At 37.1% G+C, this 22,701-nt stretch overlaps 1 protein-coding gene across 2 annotated transcripts in view; it reads right to left on the reverse strand.

Annotated features, from left to right (window-relative positions):
* The window catches only part of UNC80 (unc-80 homolog, NALCN channel complex subunit), a 188,215-nt gene that overhangs the window by 68,494 nt on the left and 97,020 nt on the right, over positions 1 to 22,701 (reverse strand). For both annotated transcript variants that reach the window (XM_011369629.1, XM_011369628.1), the window contains exons 27-30: positions 15,509 to 15,609; positions 11,216 to 11,416; positions 3,218 to 3,325; positions 1,919 to 2,057 (exon numbers count right to left, since the gene is read on the reverse strand). In XM_011369629.1, the coding sequence (XP_011367931.1) occupies positions 1,919 to 2,057; positions 3,218 to 3,325; positions 11,216 to 11,416; positions 15,509 to 15,609 (549 nt within the window). The remainder of the gene's footprint in view (positions 1 to 1,918; positions 2,058 to 3,217; positions 3,326 to 11,215; positions 11,417 to 15,508; positions 15,610 to 22,701) is intronic.

Genomic DNA, 22,701 nt, shown 5'->3' on the forward strand with positions numbered 1-22,701 from the left:
GACAGCATCTCACACCTCTTCTAAAATCACAGATCAAGACCTTCATCCTTCTGCACGAATATGCAATCTGTACCCCTTTTGCCTTTTTGCTAATTGTTTTTCTCTCTGTGAATGCATGGCAAGAAAGGGCTCCTTAACTCTGGCAACTATTGCTGGATCTATTGCTAAGGCCACAGCCACACAGCAAAAGGGACTAAATTTTTTCGCTCAGGTGATTTTAGGTAATAATTGCTTAAGATTACTGATTGACCGAACAAGGAGGAGTTTATGCAATAGCAAATACCCCATGCTGCAGCTGGATCAACACCTTTGGTATTGTAGCAAATACAAGAAATTAACAAACAAGCCACTTGGCTAAAACAGGGTGTTTTCCCTTCAAGTATATTCTTTGATTTATTTGCTACTAATTGGTTTGTTTTGTGGGGCGGAGGGCGGGTGGGCGCCTGGCTAAAAAGTATACTTCAGTCTTTTAGTATTATCTTCCTAATAGGTATCATTGTAGTCGCCCTGGTGTGTTATGTTCTCTTAAAGATCTTAAATGCATGCTCACAGCCATTGGCTGCTCATCAGATGATCTCATTGTGCTTAGAGAAACAGAAACCAGATGACCAATGAGATGAATAGTAAAAATAATGCTTCCCTGGAGCTGACAACGTAACCAATGAGTTTCACAATGAGGCTAATATCAAAAGCGGGGAATTGTTAAGTTAGTTAAACAAGAAGGTCATTAGACTGATGTGGCTCTAATGCTGTGGGAGCCTATGCAAGCCAAGAAAAACGTAAGTGTGGAAATGCCTCAGGGTTATAAAATCAACACTCTGAGAACAAAATCACAATCAGCCAACCAGGTTTTACACTACAGCTAATCAATTACTGTCTTTCTTTGCTTCTATCTTTTCTCCATAAAAGTCTTTCCCTGAGCTCCTCCTGTTGGTAGAGTGCTCCTCATAACTTCTGGTGTGGTGCTGCCCAATTTGAATTGATTTTTGCTCAAATAAACTCTTCAAATTAAAAAAAGAGGTCTCTTATAAATGAAAAATGAGAAGTGCAAATGATATGTCCTATTTGTGTGAAAAAGGAAACATGTAATATATACACATGTACTTACATACATATGTATGCCTAGTGCACCCTAGAAAGATCCTGAGAAACTAAAAAATTGTATACTCTGGGAGAAAGTACTGAAATTCATGGAAAAGAGGGTGATATTTTTTAACTTCATATACTTTTGTGTTATTTGAATTTTTATTATGCTCATCTTACAATGAAAATAACCAAGGAATATGTACAAAAAGTGGAAAAACGGTGAAGCACTCACATTTTGCACCTACCATTTATTTACTAGCTATGTGGCTTTGGACAGGTCACTTAAATTTTGACAAATTTGTTTCGATATTATATATATATTTATATGCGTGTGTGTGTGTGTGTGTGTGTGTGTGTGTGTGTATATTTTTTAAATGCCTACAGCACCTGGTATTCCAAGGTGGTCTCCCAGCCAAGTACTAACCAGGCCTGACCCTACTTAGCTTCTGTTTTAATATTATAATTTGGGCATAGAACATTACTTGCATAAGATTTAATAAAGTAACGGTGGTGGTTCATGATTAATCTGGGAAATCACAACAGACAAAAAGAATTTTATCTTTCGTGAAATACAGTGAAAATGTAGGTTCCGGGGAAAATTATTCTCTATAATTTGGTAACACCTTGGGAGAGACCCACTGCTCTCATGCAAACTACACAGTGAAAACGAGTGCACACAGAACCTAGGCCTGCCTCCCCATAGTGTGCAGCTCTGTTTAGAGTTCTAGCAATGTCTGAGCTAGGAGTGAATATGGAATGAATGTATCTCTCTCTTTTTTAAACACTGGGAAGGGTGGCAACAGGACCAAGGTCCCAGGAAGTCTTTCTTTACCTGCCGCTCCTGCCATGTGCTCATCCATGCTGAGCAGGAGCTCCCAGGCAGCTGGCTGGATATCTCCATACATCTCCTCTGTCAGAATTGGTGCTGCCTTGATTAGCAGAGATAAGGGAGCGGGCGACAGGCTCATCACCTGGGAAGGATGGAAATCGTGGCTTAACATCCTTGAAGACACTGAGTGCTGTACTCCTCTTGAAACTTAAGTGCCACTTCTCTCTCTACTTTCCTTAATATACTTTCTAAAATGAAACCTATTTATTGGCATGGTGTATAAGCTTTATACCTTAATAGTCGATGCATAACTAGAAAATAATTACACTAATTTTATCATGCTTTCACCATAAAAACTACTTTGCAAACACTCAAGGAATATATTATAGAATAAGTGCAGTTCTATGAGAAAAGAAAGACCTCAGCCAATATATCTTTTTGCTAAAAGTCCCAATGGACTTTCAAAGCATCCTATTTTCCTGTCTATTAGGATTTGATTTCTACTGAAAACTATGAGCAGCCTCTAATTTATAAAGGAGATCTATTCATAAAGTTAGTTTTCTAAACCAGTGTAAATTTGGATGGCATTTTCCCTTTGAAACAATATTATACATTATGGTTAATATCCCAGATTAGACCACAAAATCCTACTTAATCCATTATTTCAGATAACTTAGACAATCAATGTAGGTTCTGGGTAAGTCTAGGTCTTTAACTGTCATTTTAAATACTTTCCAAAAAAGTATAGAAAGTGTTGCTGTTTTTTTCCCCTGGGGCAATGTATTATGATTAAGAGTTTAGGTTGTAATAGCAATATAACAACGTGTCAAGCACTGGATAAGTAGGTAAATGTACTATTTTACTTAATTCATACAATAATCCTTTGAGACGGGTCTAGCGTTATAATCCCCGTCCTACAAGTAAGGCAATTAAGACTGATAGAAAGGAGGTGATTTGCCCAAGATCCTGGTGCCAGGGCAGCAAATGTGGGATTTGAATTCAGACTGTTTCACTCCAAGACCCATGCGCACTACCACAGCACACTGGAGGAGGGAGGAGAGTGGGACGAGGCAGAGTTCCAGCCAAGCTCCCCAAATCTTGTCTTGATGGAAGTTGGTTGTCTAGCAAGGAGGGACTTGTTTTCCTTGTACACTTGGTGGCACTCTTGCTCACCAATTAAAGAGGCCAATATGCCAATACTGTGCCAATGGGCAATGTATGTCCCAAACATCAGCAAACAGGAATTCTGGAGTCCCCTCCCGGTTACTGCTCCGTGAATGTTTCTGATCCCAATGTCAATACCTGCAGTCTGATGTATTTCAGCATTCCAGAGTCCTTTTTCCCTTCCAGGTTGGCATCTGAAACTCTCTTTTTCAGAGAAGGTGTCCTCAGGCATGACTTATCTGAGCACTGAAAAGAACATGAGACACATGACAAAGAGTGTTGTGCTCTCTCCAAAACCAACAGTGCTGTTTTCTCCTCAAATATCCAAATAACCATCTTTGTCTAATGGGAGGGATGATTTAAGGCTTTTCATGGTCCTACACTTTCTGAAAGTTAAAAGCAGTAAATTTTGTAATAAAAAAAGAGCTTAGAGATATTTAGCAACAAATTCTACTTTTACCACTGAGGAAACTGGGATCCTGAGAGGTAGAGTAACTTGACTATGTTGCAAAGCTGGTTATTAGCAGAATAAGAAAAGGACAAGGACCTCCTGACTTCCATTTCAGAGCTCTTATATTCCACTAAGATGGTGAAAGCACAAATCTTTTAAAATATTGTCAGTTAAAATTTACTCTATCCAATGGTCTGTTTATAGGATTGGATGTTACAAGTTGACCATTTGGTAATTGGAGAATGAAAATATTTCAAAGAGGATTACTAGGACGTAAAGAGAAAAGATGCATGTAGGAAGTATGAATTCATAGCATCCATCTTTTGTACCTGAGACACACAGGTAAACTGGCTTAAGAAAGCACACTCATCTACAGGAGGCGGCAGTTCTTCTTTCAAACTAGCCTCTCAAGCAGGGTCCAGAATAGGCCTGACTCATCTATGCAAGCACAAAGGAGAGAATGTCCTCCCCCTGACTCCCTACATACCAAGGAATGGAATAAACAGAGCATCTGGGAAACTGATCGGTCCTAATGATGACAGGCCCTTGTTTATTTTTTCTGAGTCCTGATTCCTATTTTTGCACCAGAGGCCGTGCAAAGAGGGAATACATCCCTTTGCACAGAATAAATGCTCATTTGTTTTTCCAGTGCCATTATCAATGAAACGCTTTCTCCCCCAATGCCAAGGGAAAAAAATGAACTCCTTAAGAATTTTGAACAGAGCTTCACAGTATTGTAGATGGAGAGAGATTTTGAAAGAAAAAGCAAATCTAAAAGTACATGCATGTTCCAAGAAAGTCTTTCAAAACTCTGACAAAAAGACCCAAGACAATGGATCTATTATGTGACTGGTATGGAATGAACTTTTTAAATGAATCTACTTGGAAACAAATGAATCAGAGTTCTTTCTATGTTTTCTAAAGATAAAAACGTGGAGGCATATACTTGGGAACACATATTATTTGGGAACAGAAGTCCTGTTTTTTTTTTTTTTTTTTCTGTGAATGAAAAGCAATATACTGCACAAATATCATGTCTATTTTTTATGATTCGAAAGTTTTAAAATTATATCTGACAATCATGTTCCATATACGTATAGGGGTGCAGTTGATTTCCTTTGAAAAAATTCAAGTTATTTTAAAAGTGGCATCTCTCTTTTATTCTATTTATAAAATAATATATGCAAATTGAAGAATATCTAGAAAACACAGAAAAACTATGAGGAAGAAGACAAAAATGCCTATAATTCCAAATTCAGTGATTGGCATTGTTTGTTCTTTTCACCCTTTATCCTACCATGCATCTTAGCACAACTGGGAGGATGTTATATATGTGGCACACAATTTTAGACAATTCATTTCACTACGACCTTATAACGAATATTTCCGCAGGTCAATACAATTATTTTAAAGCATGATTTTTGAATTTTGTAAATATTTCACCCTTTTCTACTTTAGCTGGACATTTTGTCTTTTTCTGGATTACTTTTGAAAAATACTTCTGGATTGAATAATAGGAATTTTAACCAAGTAGATACAGGAAAATACTCAGCTTAGAAGAACAAGGATGAACACTTATGCTTTCCTCTGACAGTCTGGGAAATGTGGGGTTCTATTTAATCCTGCCTACTGAAAACAGAAGGTATAAGTCAAGCTCCTCACATACCAAATATTTAATAACTTGTCAAGCTTCCTTAGGAAGCCTGGTGTATCCTGGTTGCCTGGTAATAATTAGGATACTATTTTTGGTGGGAAAAGAAGGCAGTTTGAAGGGCTTTCACACTAAGGTGATGGGCTAGTCACTCCTCCTGAATGACCTGTTCAGGCTTGAAAGAGAGATGTCAGAGACAGGTACATGTGTGATGGATATTTGGGCACCCTATGTGAAGGTCCTAAAGTCTCTCTTCAGGTGTAGCTCCTAATCAGACTAATAAGGCTATCACTGTTGCTTTTTGCTTTGGTTACTTGGTGTAAAACTTGGCTAGAAGAGAGTAAGGAACTGGATGGAATAGGAGGCTAGTTCTGATGGTATCTATTGGTTATATTAATGGTTCTTAGAAGAAATTTCACTGAACTGCAAAATGTACGTGGTGGTTGGAATTACACACCAAGCAGGGACCTGTAAAGAAACCAAAGACCAGTAACCCAAGACCAAAGTCCAAAATTTATTACTAATAGAAGATGCCATTCATTATTGAGTTGGTCTACAAGAGGGAGCTATAGTCCAATGGGAGGCAGCTACACAGCTCCAAGAGCTGTCAGGGACATGGAAGTGCTTGCTATGGGACAGTGTAAAAACTGAACTGTTGTCATTTTCTTCTTGAAATATGTCATAGACCCATTCCTCATATCCGACTGTCTTCTTACCTGACTACTATTGATTAAATTTGCAATGCGAAACCAGTCCTTTGGCTGGTCAGTGGCTTATCACTTGGGATATTTGAATCAAAAAGAGGAGTTGGGCCCACCAAATTCCTGTCCTAGGAATTAAGGGATATCGAGTCTAATTCACTTGCTGATGGTTGCTGGGGCTGAGAAATGATAATGAAACCGGGATTTTCAGTCTAAGTACAAGAAGAAAAAAGCAGGAGGAGCTGATCATGGGACAGAGATGAGTGAGTAGATGGAGATGCTGCAAAAAAAAGCGGAGATGAGAGGCTATGCTATGTTCATTCTGAGATGAAGAGCAGCTTTGGTTCTCATTCTTTTGAGGCTTGGCTGTATTTCCCATTCTGCCTCTGGTTTTAAGAGATTCTGCTATGTCCTTTGAAGAAACTTTCTAATTACTTAAACACATTTTATTGGGGTTCTGTTACTTGCAACATAAGATCACTGACTAGAGAGGCATAATACTTAATATTTTAAATAACAATTTTATTTATCCATTCAATAATTGAAGAATATTTATTGAGTTAACCATATGTGGAAACTGGGCTAACTTCTGGGCATATGCTGAGAAGCAAGACACCCATGATGCTTGCCCTCAAGGAAAATATATCTTGCTAAGAGAGACAGATAACAAACAAGGACACCAATGAAAAGACTGGATAAGTAGAAAAAAAATATCTGTCATGAACAATGATATACTGTAGAAATAATGAGGTATTTAAAATTTGGGAAAATTGGAATCAGCCTACTGGGCTTTCTGGGAAAGGAAATTCCTTAAGTTTCTGGAAAGAAACATCATGCCAATATAAGTGTGATATTTTTCCAAAGGTAACCTAGACCCCTGGTGTCTCACACATCTTTGACATTCAGATTATATATGTTATGGTGGGCAGTCATTCTGAAATCAAGACCTAGAACTTGGTCTTGGCCTCACCATAGTGTTTTCCATAGCTTTAGAAAAATATTGGTTCTGCAAGAAATCAACTGACCTCTTGCCATTTGCATTGGCCTCACAGAATTTAGACACAGTGTCCTTTCTTTTTTGGGCACATATCATCTTTTACTCCTCTCTCCTTCAGGGCTAAAAGGAAAAAATATGCTTTATCTATTCCCTTTTTCATCAGCAAGCACTAATTTTACATTTACTCTATGTAGGAAAAATCAAAGAATTCTTTGGTGAAGGTGATTATATATATATATATATATAAACATACGCATATTATGTTTATATATATTTATTTTATATTTATATATATTTATTATATATAAAATGATAGTTTATAAAAATCCATCAAGTTTGGAAGTACACTAAAATAGATGACAGAATATACAGTGAGTCTCTGAGCACTGGACTGCAGATGGGTAGACTGATTAGAGTTAGGTGGATTACAAAATATACTAGCAGCACAAACAGATTTGGCCATAACGACCAACTAAAAAGGAAACAGGAATGAAATACCAACTGCTCATAAGACTTGATTTTAATCAGAACCACTGCTTTTATTCTTGATTTGCTGCCTACTCTGTTTTCATGTCGGCTCTGGAAATATGGTCATTGTTTATTTATGTGACAGATTTAGAACTGGCAAAGGGAAACATCATGGAGGGAAAAAAGAGCTTGAACAGGAGGCTGACATTTTGGAAATAAAATGTTTATCACAGAAGACTCCATACCTCTTTTCAGCTCTGCACCTGCATGACTAATTTAAATGTGTTAAGGTTAGAGGACAGTTACTCTTGCTTTGCTTTTCCTCTTCCTTTCAGAAATGTAAGCAACGCAGAAGGTTGCAAAGCCTTTTCTGTTGTGTCCTGGTTGAGTCCATGGTGCAGAACACTGACAAAACACCCCAGAACTACACAGCCCACTCACTTATTCAACATTTATTGTCCCTCTACTATAAGTAAGGCACTCTGTTAGTTATCACACAGGATACAAAATATGTAATGGAAACAGCCGAAATGTCCTCTGATTGGATAAAGAAGATGTGGTACATATATGCAATGGCATACTACCTAGCCATAAGAAAAGATGAAATACTGCAATTTGCAACAACATGGATGATCTTGAGATTATCATGTTAAGCAAAATAAGAAAAAGTCGAGATCTGTATGATTTCAGTCATATGTGGGATATAAAACGGAAATCAACAAATGAACAAGACAAAAAAATAAACAAAAACTCAGACACTGACAACAGTAGAGTGATTACCAGAGGAAAAGGGGGAAGGAGGGAGGTAAAAAAAAGGGTAAAGGGGATCAAATATATGGTGTTGGAAGGAGATTTGACTTTGGGTGGTGAACACACAGTGCAACATACAGATGATGTATTATAGAATTGTACGCCTGAAATCTATATAATTTTATTAACCAATGTCACCCCAATATAAATACTTGTAATGACCATGCTCTTGTATATTATTCAACACAAAAATGTTAATAAAATATGGATTAAGTAATAATCACTTTAACATGCATTAATTTAACAGTTAATAAGAAAAAAAGTTTATAATTAAGACAGAGGAGAAATAGGGATATCGATAGTCCCATTTTGCAGACACAGTGATTTTAAAACCTCGCAGTGCTTGCCACTACCTACAAGAAAAAGAACAAACTCTTTCCCATGGTCTGGGAGGCCCTGCATGTTCTGGTCTCTATCTGCCTGTGCAGCCTCTTCATGTACCACAATCCTCTGTGTTCCAGCCATGATTCTTTGTGCTGATCTCTTCTCTATGATTTGAAAATTCCATATCCAATTAACATCTATGCATCCTTCAGTCAAAATTCATCTGTTACTTTATTGGAGAAGCTGTCTTATTTCCCCTGACAAGTTCAAAACCTTGTTCAGACCCTCTCTTAGCCTGGTGCGCCTCTCCTTCATTGTTCTTATTGCTCTTGCAATTTTACATCAATTTGGGACATTTATTTGATTAATGTCCATCTCTCTAAATAGACCGGATGCATCTTATGTGGGCAAGGACCATATCTCTTTTGCCTATTATTATACCCACCACATAGTATGGACTCAGCATGGTCCATAGTTTCTTTAAAAATTTGTTTTATTAATAGATGAATAGATAGATGAATTAATGAATGAATAACTGAATGAAGAATCATAAAAACACAAGTAAATGCCTCTGTAATTTAGAAGAAGAAGGAGGGAAGAAAAATAACATCAGTCATCATGTGCAGTGTACCCTGTTGTTAACACTAGGGAGATGAGAAAAAGTTTCAGAGAGGAGGTGGCATTTGAGTTGTATCTTAAAGGATGTTTGGATTTGGACATGTATAGATTTACAGATGAAAGTACAGTTGGAGCAGATATGGCAGTAAGAAATCTCATAGTGTGTATGGTGAACAATGAACATTAATTTTAGGTCGGTGTATTTTTGCAACTCCCAACATATGGTTTTCTACTAAAGCTAAGGGAATTTTTACATAAAGAAGAACTTACTTGAAAAAATAGGTTTTCTTTGAATGTAGTGTCATTTATGTTTGAGGTATCTATGTGTATATATACATGTCTATATATATGCATACACACAAACAGACATGTGTATATATTTTTCTTTTTATGTCATCATTTGGCAGTTCATGTAGTTTATTTGTTATCCACATTGATCTATTCCATACTTGATTTCTCCTCAGAATTTCTGCGGTTTGAATACTGTGAGATGCAATAGATTCTAGTTTAAAAAGCCCTGATTTTGATATTCTATATTTCTAAATTAAAATCTAGATGAATATGTTATGGATGCGAACTATGAACAATCCATCTTTCTGAGCCTCGACTTTTCATTTATAAAGAGAACAATATCTATTGTACAAGGTTTATAAGAATCCAAAAACACTTTGTCAATGATATATACCTGCCTTATACTCTCACACATATGCTTTGAAAAAATATTAAAAGGTCATATCTTAGAAGGCAAATTAGCACACTTAAATGAGATATACAAGATATATATACTTTTCTTTAGGATCTCTTATAGTATTCAAAATTTCTTCAATGACACCTATATTGCTTTCATAATAAAAAAAAGTTGTAATTTAAAAAATCCCTTTGTTAGTGCTAAAGCATTATAAATTGCTATACAACTCAATTGTGCATTTTTTGTTCTTGCTCATATTCTCTAGTTGTTTGGTAAGTTTATTACTGTCATCCTTCAAACCCACTAAACCTGGTTTGCAAACTCCTTAGTAGAATGATCCTCTGCTCCTACTTATTTATTTTTATGTCTCCCAGAATATCTGGCCTAATATTATGCCAACAGCAGGTGCACAATGAATGTTCATTGAAATGAATAGGTATTATATAAAACTCTCTTTGCAAAGCATTTGGGAGAAGCAGCTGCAGGGCCAGCCAGAGGCATTCAGTCAGGCATCTTGGCCATCATGCCTGTTTGGAGGCAGGTGGGTAACCCAGGACTTCCCTGGCGGGAGCACGGCAGCCCTGGTAACTGTCTTCATCTTCTGCCAGCTCAGCTGTTCAGTGTAGTTGTCAGAAAAGTGCAGCTGAAAGCTTAGGAAATGTAATAGCGTCTTGAAAAGTTTCTAGGTCTGATTCAACCTAGATTACTCTCTATTTATCTGTGAACAGTTGGGCCATTTAGTACTTATTTCTTAATACATAATCATATTTTCCTACTGTTGCTGTAACAAATCACCACAACTTTCATGTCTTAAAACAACACAAATTTATTATCTTACAGTTTTGCAGGTCAAAAGTCTAAAATGGATTTTTCCTTCTAAAGGCTTTACAAAGTCATCAGTTTCCTTATCTCTTCCAAGTTCCAGAGGCTGCCAGCATTTCTTGGCTCATGGCCCTGCCTCACTCTGACTTCTGCTTCTGTTATCACATTTCCTCTGCCTCTGCCTCTCCTGCCCCCCACCCCGTTTTAACTTATAAGGACCCTTATGATTGAGCCTGCTTGGATCAATTCAGTATAGTCTCGTTATAAATTCCTTTATTCGCATAGACAAAATCTCTTTTGCCACATGAAATAAGACATTCACAGGTCCCGGGGATTAGAATGCAGACATCTTTCTTGGGAGCGGGTGGATGAACTGTTTGTCACCACCTCATGAGTTCCTATTTATTTAGAAAACAAGCAAACCCTGAGAAAGATTCCATGTTTGCTCATGGACATGAAGACAATGTGTTTATCTCTCATGTACTCATTTTCTATCTTTGCTCAGAATCACACAGATCCGTAGCCTGGTTTATACAACTGCAATGGCCTGAGGTTTTTTATTTCTAGAGAAAAAACTGTCAGGACATCATTTGATTTTTCACTCACCTCCTTCTGTTTTTTGCCCCTGAGAGCCACGTTGCTGGCGTTGCTGCTCTCCCGGAGGGAGTCCACGGTGTCTCCGTACAGCAGCTTGATGGCCCTGACCAATCGTGCACAGGAGCGGCTGTGGTGCAGGTAGCAGTGTGGGTGGCAGTAGTCAACATGGGTGCAGATGAAGCTTTGCTGATTGCATAACAAGATCATGACCTGGAACACAGACACCACTGAGATCCAACCAGGCAACCAGAATACCAACAAACTAAGAACATATATGTGGGGTAGGTGATGTCCAAATGTCAACTTTCCTTGATGGGTCTTGAAACCGCAGTGATTCAGTAATTCCCACAAGAGAACAAAGAGCTACAAGCCTTTATATAGTTGGCTTCTTTTGCTCACTCCATTCACACTTGATAGAAAGATCTTTTTGAAACAATAAAAGGCCAAGTGATCTTTGAAAGTTTAGTTTAAAACGATTATTGAAAAGTGTATAATTTCCAAATATTTTCAAATGAAGATCCTGAACTTAAAAAATATATTTTTTTTTCAGCTCTTCTGTTGTGGAAGGAGAGAGACAGACAAGAGAGAGATAGAACTGATGAGTTCTATCCCAAAGGATCTAGCTGACCTTTGACAGCTGTGAGATGCCCATCTACGTGGGACTTGAAAACATTTCTACGTCTTCTACCCTGACCTATATAACTTTGAACTGGGCCTTGAACACTCACTATGGAGTTTCATTTCCTCTCTCAACAAAATAATATTTTCCTCTGGATTTGGGGGCATTCGCTGTGGCTTGATCTGGCTCAAATTCTCATATCTCTTAGATTTCTCAATTGAGTCAAGGAGAGAGTTATTTTATGATAAGGAATGAAGGTCCTTGAGGACGTAACTTTTTAAGTTGACTTCCTAAAAAGGCAGTAGCATTCCTAGAGCCACAAGATTAGTCGAACGTGTAATCTCACTGCCTCTATCCTTCATGAAACTAGTCCCCACCGAACATCTAACCTGTGAGAGACTGTGTACCATACTTAATGGAGAACATAAAGTAAGTCTACATGGACAAGGCCAATCCAACCTGAAATTATGGCAATTTCACTGTGATGGAGAACTGCCACACAGTTCTGTAGGACTGAGAAGCCTTGCTTACTCTGAGACAAAGAAAAACAGCAATAACAAGCGACTCTATACTCCTGACAAACTCAGCTAACAATGCCTTTTACTTTTCAAAGTTTTCAAAAATACAAGTGATGTCTGAACAGAATATCCAGACCTCTCTCAAGATTCACTGAATGTCTCTGATATTCCTGTTTATACTGGTATGAGACAGAGCACATGTAAGAACTTTAAAGTTGCCCTTGTAATTCTCAAATCTGGTTGTTCAAGAGAAACACCGAAAAAGCTTAACAAATAAAATCAAGTAAACAAACACAAAACACAAAAAAGAACATATTACTAACTTTAGTTCAGGAGATTCTGATTTAGTAGATCTGAGGTGAAGGTGGAGGAGACCTAGAAATCTATAATTTAAAAATTCTGCCCAAGGATGTTCCTTTGGTGACTGTTTTCTAGGAATTTGCTGATTTTGTAGCTAAGAGGCCAAGCAGAAACTAGCTGACAAGCAGAGTGGAGATTATGGCAATGTCACTGCGATGGGGAAACAAAGCTGGAGTTTCTGATCCATCAAGAATGAGGGGTCTTAGGACATACCTAAGACTCTGACTAGGAAACTCTAACGGCTTCCTATTAAGAGGTGTATGTATAGGGGCGGGGAGGACTAAAAATAGTGGAAGTGTAGGCCCTTATTAGACCGAGATAATCTTCCTAGCTATCTGCCAGAAGATAGGATGAATCATCTCTGGAGGGAGATAACATCATCTGGAGCTTCAATAATTCTATAACTTTTAAAGAATTAATAAATTTTGTTTTAGAGCAGTTTTAGGTCAAGCAAAATTGGACAGATGGTACAGAGAGTTTCCCATGTACCCCTGCCCCACACATGCATGGCTTCCTACATCACCAACATCCCCCACCAGAGTGGTACATTTGTTACAATCGATGAACCTACATTGACACATCATTATCATCCAAAGTCTACAGTTTATATTAGGGTTCGCTCTTGATGTTTTCATTCTATGAGTTTTGACAGATGTATAATGACATGTGTCCATCACTGTACTTCTATAATTTTTCATCCATGTCTAGTAGTCAATGACATGGCTAGGCATAAAAAGGAGTAGGACCAGGAGAAGAGAAGAGGTTCATATATTAGAATTGTCAGCCATGTATTTTCAAATATCTATGATCAATTATGATCATAATGGGAATTAAAAAATATTTTAACTGAATGATAATGAACATATGATGTATCAAACCCTGTGTGATGCAGCAAAGGCTGTTTCTAGAAAACATTTATAGCTTTAAATGAATATGTTAACAAAATGGTTGAAAATCAATTATCTAAGTATGTATATCAAGAAGTTAAGAAAACAAATTAAACTTAAAGAAAGTAGAAGGAACTAATAAAAATAATAGCAGAAATTAATTTAAAAAAAAATCAAATATTCCAAAACAACAAACCCAAAAGCTGGTTCTTTGCCTAATAAAACTGACAAACTTTTAGTAAGACTGATCGAAAAAAGAGAGAAAAAAGACATAACCTACCAGAATCAGAAATGATAAAGGCATATCAATGCAGATCCTACAGAATTTAAAATGATATTAAGAGAATATTTTAAATAACTTTTTGCTAATAAATGTGAATATTTGGATTAAATTAACAAATTCCTAGGGGAAAATCAATTAACCAAACTTCTCCCAGAAGAAATAGAAAATCTGAATTCTTAATTATGTTACATATATTGGTTCTGTAATTAAAAACTTTCCTACTAAAAAATGTTTAGGTTTCATCAGTGGTTTCTTCTAAATATTATAAAGTGTTTAGTTGTTAAGTGTTTAAACATGATTCCAGAGTGTTTGTGTGTAGAACATTACACAGAAAACTAAAAAGCATTATTGAAAGAAATTTAAGAGGTCCTTAATAAGTGAAGGAACATAAATTAATGGAGAGATAGATCATTTTATACATTAGAAGACAAACTTAATTAAGATTTCAATTCCTTGACTTTAAACAATCTTTATAGTCAAGACTGCTTTGGAAGCTTATTTATGGAAAATGACAAGGTAATTCTAAGTGGAAATTAATCCGGCCAAGATAAATCACTCCATCCTGAAGAAGAACAAAGTTGGAAGACTTACACTTATAAGAAAAAAAAACCCCAAACACATCGGGGTCTATAGCATAAGACGCTAATTATATGCATTTCAAAACAAAGTTACTCTATAGTGTTAGAAGTTATAATTATGGTTACTTTTGGGAGAGGGTAGTGACTGCTAGATGTCTTGTGTAGGGCTTCTAAGGTTTTGATATGGTTCTTTTCCACCTGGTGGTGGTTACATGCATGTGTTCACATAGGTTTTGTATGCTTTTCAATATGTAGGTTGAACTTCACTAAAAAGTTTACTTTAAAAACAGCTGCCTCAGAGATTCTCAAAATCAGCCAATTCTGGGGACCACTTCTATAGTGAAGGTACAGCACTGTAAACTCTGAGAAGCATCATGCACCAGCCAGACGTTATCTGACCCTACAGAAGAGTCAGGTTAAAATCTGAGGAGACGGTGACAGTCCATATCTAAGACATAAAGAACAGTGATGGCAGTACCCTGCCAATTGGATCTAACGTTATGTTTCCTTACCTTTCTCTCCTTCATGCCAGCTCAAACCCTGAACTCTAATCAATGCCTGTAGTTTTATTGGGATCCCCTTCTGCTTGCACCCTCTGGATAGTTCTTTGAGGTGTGACCTTTGTCATCTTAGAATATCCGTGTCCTGCTTTACAATTTAATCTAATACAGACTCAAGACTGACACCACGACCTCATTCTCAGCGTTTCTGATAATCTGCATAAAACTGATCATGATGCCTAGCCCGTGTCGCTTAAGCTATCTTGACCACCAATCTAGCCTAGCTATACTCATGTCTTTCCCTGACTTATAGTGACCCAAAAGCCAGCCATTAACAAAGAATCCTTGGTATTAGTTAAGCTTAAAAAGAATATTATCCAGCAGAAAACCAATCCTAGTGAGTGTTGAGAGGTTCAGCTGAAAACATAAGCTTCTGGTTTTTCTTGCAGACTAAATAAAACTTATGGTTTTAGTATAATCTTTTGTCTTCCCTCCAAGGACCTTTCCCAATGCCCAAAGAAATTGATCTCAAGCCTCTCTCTGAGATTCTTACTTACATGAAGCCATGACATGTTCCTGTGGTAATTTTCCTCCGTGCCGGCAGTACTCATTCCTTCTGGCTCAATGCTGGGCTCACTTGCACTCCAAGGACTCCCTTCTTCAAAAGAAAAATACCAAGAAAAGTTGTAGTGTTTCGTCTCCCTGGAGAGCACGTTGGTATGGTATAGTTCTCCATGCTTTTGAATCCTAGGGCAAACTACCATGGCCCAGTGGGTTTCAGGGCATAGCACTGATTTTAGTGGAGGAATATTAATAGGAGCTGTTCCCTTCACCACCAGCTGATTGGGCAATTACAAAGACATTTATGATCTCTGTCATGGTGGCTTCCATTCTGAGACATGGGAGCAGAGAAAAGACAGAGTCAAGCCCTTGAATTGCTGAGATGAGCAAGTTATTGGTTGAGTGTGCCCAAATCCCTTCCAGACTGCCCAGACCTTGTAGGGACAATTAAGTAGAGACACCAACCAACCTGCAGTGGCCACTCAGAGTGCAATGCCTCCATTACTGCTGTGACTATGGCTACTACTACTGCTCTTAACACCATCTGTCTTTGCTCACAGAGCTATTTCAAAGATGGGCAGCTGCCTTGGAAAAATGAAGGAGATGGGGAAGCAATTGTAGCTAATCATGGATAAAAAGGGTTTCTTCTCTCTGGGAAAGTATGAAGGAGACATCTCTCAGGGATTCACTACTTTGTATACAAGACAACAAAGCTTTGTCCTCAAATCTAAAAGCTTTTCTAGGTCTTTTCTATAACAAAACCATACTTCTAGCCTGGCTATTCTATATCAACTGGTCAGGCTGAATTAACTCATTCGCATAATTAATTGAAATAAACTTTCCCCAAAACTAACGGAGAATATTGCTACTGCTTCAGACCTGTAACAAAAGAAGTCACAGGGTTTTTTTCTAGTGTCTCCTTTTAAAATAAGGTGAATCTTAAGTAACGTATACTTAGCTATTTTCAAAATTGAGGGTAGGTAGGTGTAGAAACATTTCCTATTTTAAGCTCACTTCGATGAGATATACTCAGCTTCTATTTCAGCAGACTTGATTGATAATTTATGCACATTTCCTGACTGACTTCTGAAATAACTTACCCAGAAAGGAGAGCTTTCTCTTTTGCTTCTCATCCTGGGACTGAATAGCAAAGAAAATGTGCTTCGGCTTTCACTTAATAGTTCATTTCTAGGCATCTGCTGAGTCTCACCTACATGCCTGCTCAGTCTTTTACCCGTCTATTAAGATGACCACCAGGGCCTGTAGGACTAACATATTTGGGGATTTAGTCTCTTTGGATCCTACAGTGACAACATACAACTCTCATGCTCAGACTGTATATAGAACTCACTTTCAGATGTTGAAGATACTGTACTATCTTTAGACCATCCCTTCAGAGTAGACAAGGAGTAAATAAAAATATTCCCGTTAGATAGTTGGAGGAAACAAATTCCTGAGACACTAACTGACTTGCCGAAGGTCATTAATCGTCAGGTCTAGATGATCTTTCCTCTCTAATATTTTGGTTGTTTTTTTACTGTGAATTAGAGACTTTAAAATATAGAAGACCTTCAGTTATCTCTCCCCAAGGGAATACCTACGTTTTCTTTAAAAGTCCTGATCAGAAGAACGGATGCACCAACATCTGGATTTCAAAAAACTGTCCTTGTCATTAAAATGCTCTCTTTCCTAGATGTATAACTCTGAATCCTCAGCTACCAGCAGCATCAGCTTCACCAGGAAGCTTGTTAAAAGTCTAGACTCTAAGGCTCCCCATCTCCCAGACCTACTGAATCAGAATGTGCATTTTAACAAGACTTCCAGGTGACTCAGGTGCACACTAAGGTGTGAGCAGCCCTGCTCTTGAGGGTGGTATGGTTTTCAGCCTGAATGGATGGCCTAACCTACGGCTCTGCCTTCTGTCTTTCGATGTGAAAGGAAATGGACTTTATCTGCTTAGGATTTGGGCCCTGTCTTCCTACCCCCCACGTCCCTGCACACCCCACTCCTCTATGTTACCTAGGTCAGTGACAGTGTCCCTGCTCTGGGACAGCTGCAGCTCCTCAGCCTCAGACTCTGAGTCCTGCCGTGATAACTTGCTGCTCTTTAAGCTGCCGACTCGGCGAATGCTGGACAAGGAACCCCCCTTCTTCACCTGGAAACTGCGAGTTCCTTTAATCTGGAGCAGGCGGGAACCTCCTATCCTGATCTTCCTGCTGGGAACTGTATTAAAAGAATAAAATAGGGCTTTTTCCCCCTTAGTTTTCCCCAGCCAGTGTTAGATCCAAGCTCTTCCCAACCTGTCCCTGAACAGCCTCCTCTCTGTCGGCTGGGATGGGCAGCGAGTCTGGACAAGGAGCTTCTCTTAAGCCCCAGTCAGGAGGCTTTGTTAGGCAGGAGGCTGGGTCCACCAGGAAGGGCTGGTGCAGCTTCTTTCTTGGACACATAGCTCATCGGTGCTGGGAACAACCTGCTCTCTTTCTGGCCCAGGGTTCACAAGCATGAGTGTGCCCTTGCAGCAGCATTATCTAGGACTGTTAGTACAGAACATTATTGTTTGATTCAACGGAACCACGAACCATTTGTTTTTGTTTTTCTTTTGAAATGGGTCTTGCAGAGTTATGTGAGTTATGTAAACCCCTTCACATAAACCCCTTCATTTTGGAATACCTCATTAAGAAACAAAAACATGAGGCGCTTCTCTCTCCAACAGTCAGCAGTGGGCTCCGCTCAGCTCCTCAGCAAAGGCACTAAAGGATCTGTTTTCACTGGGGTGCTTTGGGTGAACATGAATGTGAAATGGTTCCATTTTCAATGCACCTAGTGATTTCATAGCATCATCCTCTCAGTCAAAAGGCTGGGTGAGATGTGAGTCCAAATGTTGCAACACCCTGAGCCAACCTTACAGTCTACATGTACCAAGAAGAACATGCATTATTCATCTTTAGTGTTCTGGAAGAAACAGTCATCAGTGAGGAATATAAAAGGGTAAAAAAAAAAAAAAAAAAGGTTAAAACTAAAAACCGCCTTTTTTTTTTAAATCAAAAGCATCCTTATTTACCATAGTCATATACACATCTCTTTCTTTTTCTTTTTTGGATTTAGTGTTGTCGCATATTGATTTTATAAGGGTGCAATAAAGAAAGTTTTCAGAGCTTAAAGTCATTATCAGTAAGGGGCCATCTGTGTAAGGTTTCCTTGTTAAGACATGGACACGATTTCATACTAATTAATTAAGGCATAGCTATTAATATTTTCCAAAGTCCCAATCAGGAAGATTGCATTTCAGTCTTGGGTTTCTCACTCACAGGAGAACTGGTATGGAGCTACAGTTCTATAAAATGTTAATTAAATAAATGTATGCTTTTAATGCCTTATAAGGAGCCCAGATTAATTTCTGTTGAATAATGTGAAATGTTTAATCTCTGATTTATTCTTGTGATTGAGAGAGACTAAAATTGTCACCACTCAGCTGGCAAAGACATCGTGGAACTCACTGAATACATATGGATAGAAGTTTACATCTGGATAAAAATTCTTGTAGTACAGTTGGATAAATTCCATAAAGACTATAGACCATAATGCTCTATTTAAACTATAGCATAAAACTCATCCACTGTATTTTTCAACATTATTTTTAGGCTTAATTGAGACTTTATGACCTACCTGAAATACATTTGAAATAAAAATTATCATTTTTAATCACTATTAATACAATTTCATGTTAAAGTAGATTGGGAAGTAGAGAAAAAATTAGAGAGATAATTTAAAAAAAATTTTCACAGAGGCATGCTCTAGCATTCTTTGCCTGACTTCATGATACCTTTCAGTGTACATATGCAGCAAAACAACCCCAAGTTAATGTGATCTGAAAGAAATTTAATTTTGAGAACCTGTTCTACCACCAAAGATATTTGGAGACAGCACAGAAAAATTTATATTCAGAATTATAGCACTGGTTATTTATAAAGGACTTCACAGTTAGAATTCATATTTGGTATTGTACATAAATATCAGTTGAGATTTTACAGTCTTGAATTTTAGCCTTTATCTCCATGACAATAAGAACTAGCATGAAAGGAAAACAAATTCATCTGAATTAGATAACATGTCTCTTTTTCCCTTTTCTCTCACCCCACATATCCATTAGGCAGACCTGCTGGCTCCGCGTCTCGAAATTTCACAAGATTTTGAAAGCCCCGTCACCTATTCCCTGAACTAATGTAACTACCTAACCATTCCTCCCTTATACCCACTCTTACAGCTCGGCTCATCTTTTAAATCATAAATACACATATTATATCACTTCTCTGTTCAAACCTGCCAACAACCCTCAGACATACTTAAAATAGAATCAAATTTCTAACCATTTCTTCAGACCCTGCTTATTTACCCCATTTCCTACCGCTCTGCCCTATCTTATTCTGTTGCAACCATGTGGCCTTTTTGCCTTTCTTCAAATGCTCCAAGTTCATTCCTGCATCAGAGCCATGTTCTCATTATTGGAAGACTCCTCCCTCAGCCCTTTGCATGACTACTAGCTCCTTCACACTCTCACAGGTCCCTGCTCAGTTTCACTTATGGAGTCCCTCTCTGACTACACTCTCTCATTCCAGGTCAATAACAATTCTCTGACCCTAATTTGTTTTATTTCACACTATTAATCTCTACTTAAAAGTCTAGTATTTAATGTTATTCACTATTATGTTATTAACTATTAGCTAATGGAAGCTAAAATATATATGGAAAAAATTTTCTGTTCATGGCTGTATTCTGAGAACCTGTAATAGTGTTTGGTATACTGCAGTTGCTCAATAGATGATTGTTGAATGATCAGACATGTCTTGTATTTTGGAATACCAGGCTTAGTTTGTATTTGGAACATGGGTGAAAAGATTTGACAGATCCTGCTTCAAGATCTTAGGCAAACATTTTTAGTTCCAAGGATTATTTCATATCAGTTTTCCTTGGTAGAATCTGAATTATCTTAAGGTGGTTTATCTCAAAAACCGACATTTTTAGCTTTTATAAACAGATGGTATGAAATTTTTAATAACATTTTTATAATCTAAATTTAGCAGAGTCACCATGCTTCCCATTTTCACATAGGCTTTAGCAGTTAGTATTTGCTTATCAGAAGGATTAAGAAATATTTAGGAATCTTCAAGGAGATTTTTGCCAACTGGTGAAGGACAGTTTATGAATATGTTCTCATTTTCCTTATGGTGTCAGTTTTCTGCTTTTTACTTATTAAACATCTTTCCTATATTAACACAGCTACTCTATGAGGAGAAAAAAAATACTAAGCATTTGTATCCTTGAACATTAAGAGCAATTTACATAAATGATAATTATGTAATTAAAGTGTTCTTAAAATTAATTTAATGTTTTATTTTTATAAAATTGTGTAAAATTTACTCTGTTCAAGCTTAACCATGTCAGTATTAAAAATTTTTATTTCAGCTACTTTAATAATAATTAACATAATAAATTTGAATGGGAAAAAATTCTCTTGGGATATGTTTAAAAGATGGAAGTTTCTCCTCATATGCGATTATCATTATCTAAAGTAGGAGCATTTGAAAAAATATTGACTTGGTACACTTCATATGCTGAAATTGCTAAGACTTGGCTAAAAAATACTTGGTTCACTGTAAGTTCAATGTATATAATAATTAGTTGCAGTTTTAAAATGTCATGACTACAATCTAATCTTGAAATATTAAAAAGTTTTTCTAGTGTTTACCTATTCCTTGCAAGATTTTCAGTATTTGCAATATTTTCAATATTTTATGTCTTCACTGACTAGGGCTTTTCCTTTCAAGAATCATTTATTCTTTAAATTTTCAAACATTCATGGAGTCATTGTCTACAGGACACTAGAAAATATATAAATGTAAAAAATCATCTTTTACAAATGTGCTGATGTCCTTTTAATTGAAATTCATTAGAAAAGCATTGATAGGCAATGGTATTTAAGAAATAGCAAAATCAGAGAAGTTAACAGTTTAAAGGAGCTTTAGAGAACAACTTAAAACTTTGCAATCTTAACTTTAGCTCATATTTAGAATTTTCCGCATGGGTTCTAATTTATATGCTCATGATATTAAAAAAACAATGACAACATTTATTTACTGTGCACCCATTGGGTACCAGGTAATGAGTTTATGCCTTACTTGCATTATCACATTTAAAATTTTCAACATCACAGTGCGGTAGGTGTTACTAATCTAATTTTATGGAGAAGAAAACTATGACTTAGAAGGTAAATAACTTGGACAGGGTCACACAGCTCGTTACCATATTTCGCCATTTTAAGATGCATCCTTTTTTCACATTTTGACATATCCAAAATTGAGATTTATCTTATAATTGATGACATCTTAAGATCACTAGTGCCAGATCCATTTGTGGGTCTCATTTGCTATTGCTTGTGTCCATGTGCACATATAAGGCATCGGCAACAAACTTTACAGAACAGGTAAACTTCTTTTAACTCCAAGAAGCCAAATGGTAGTTTGATGGAGGAATGGTGAGGTGGTAAGTCAGATGAGTTTGTTAACATTCCAGAAGCAGGAATTGAAGGTAGGCTAGCTTCATACAACTGTATGTTTCTTTAAGTAACTAGCACCAATAGCTTTATTTCTTTTACAGATTAATTTCAAAAAATGATGTATTACTAACATTCTGATGACACAGAGAACATTCTATAGAAAAACATGGATATCGATAATTCTGAGTTGAAAAGAGATTAAAAATTTTGAACTCTGAATTGAAGATACTTTTGAAATGTTAACCAGCTTATTTACACTTTCTCTCTCTTTTTTTTTTTTTTGGCTGCATAGAAATGATATATACCAATAATAAAAATTTACATCTAATTAAGTATGCAAGTCTTCTTTCAACAAGAATGAAAGACAAAATAAGTGATAAGAAAGTACTGCATAACAGCCGAATTGAGAGTATTTTTCCTTTCTTATTGGTACATAAAATAAGGTCTCATCTTACAACTGATGGCATCTTAGATTCAATGGGATATAGAGAGTTGCTGAGTTGGAATTAGAGCCCAGGGTCTCTCTGACCACAGAGTCCAACTCCTAACCAGCATGGTTTCCTACCTCATTGAACGAACACAATACTGTATGAAGCCGACAATCTTGGACTTCTTTGGGTGCAAAATTCTGTAGTT

Source organism: Pteropus vampyrus, unplaced genomic scaffold (assembly GCF_000151845.1).
Source record: "Pteropus vampyrus isolate Shadow unplaced genomic scaffold, Pvam_2.0 Scaffold152, whole genome shotgun sequence".
Classification (NCBI taxonomy): domain Eukaryota; kingdom Metazoa; phylum Chordata; class Mammalia; order Chiroptera; family Pteropodidae; genus Pteropus; species Pteropus vampyrus.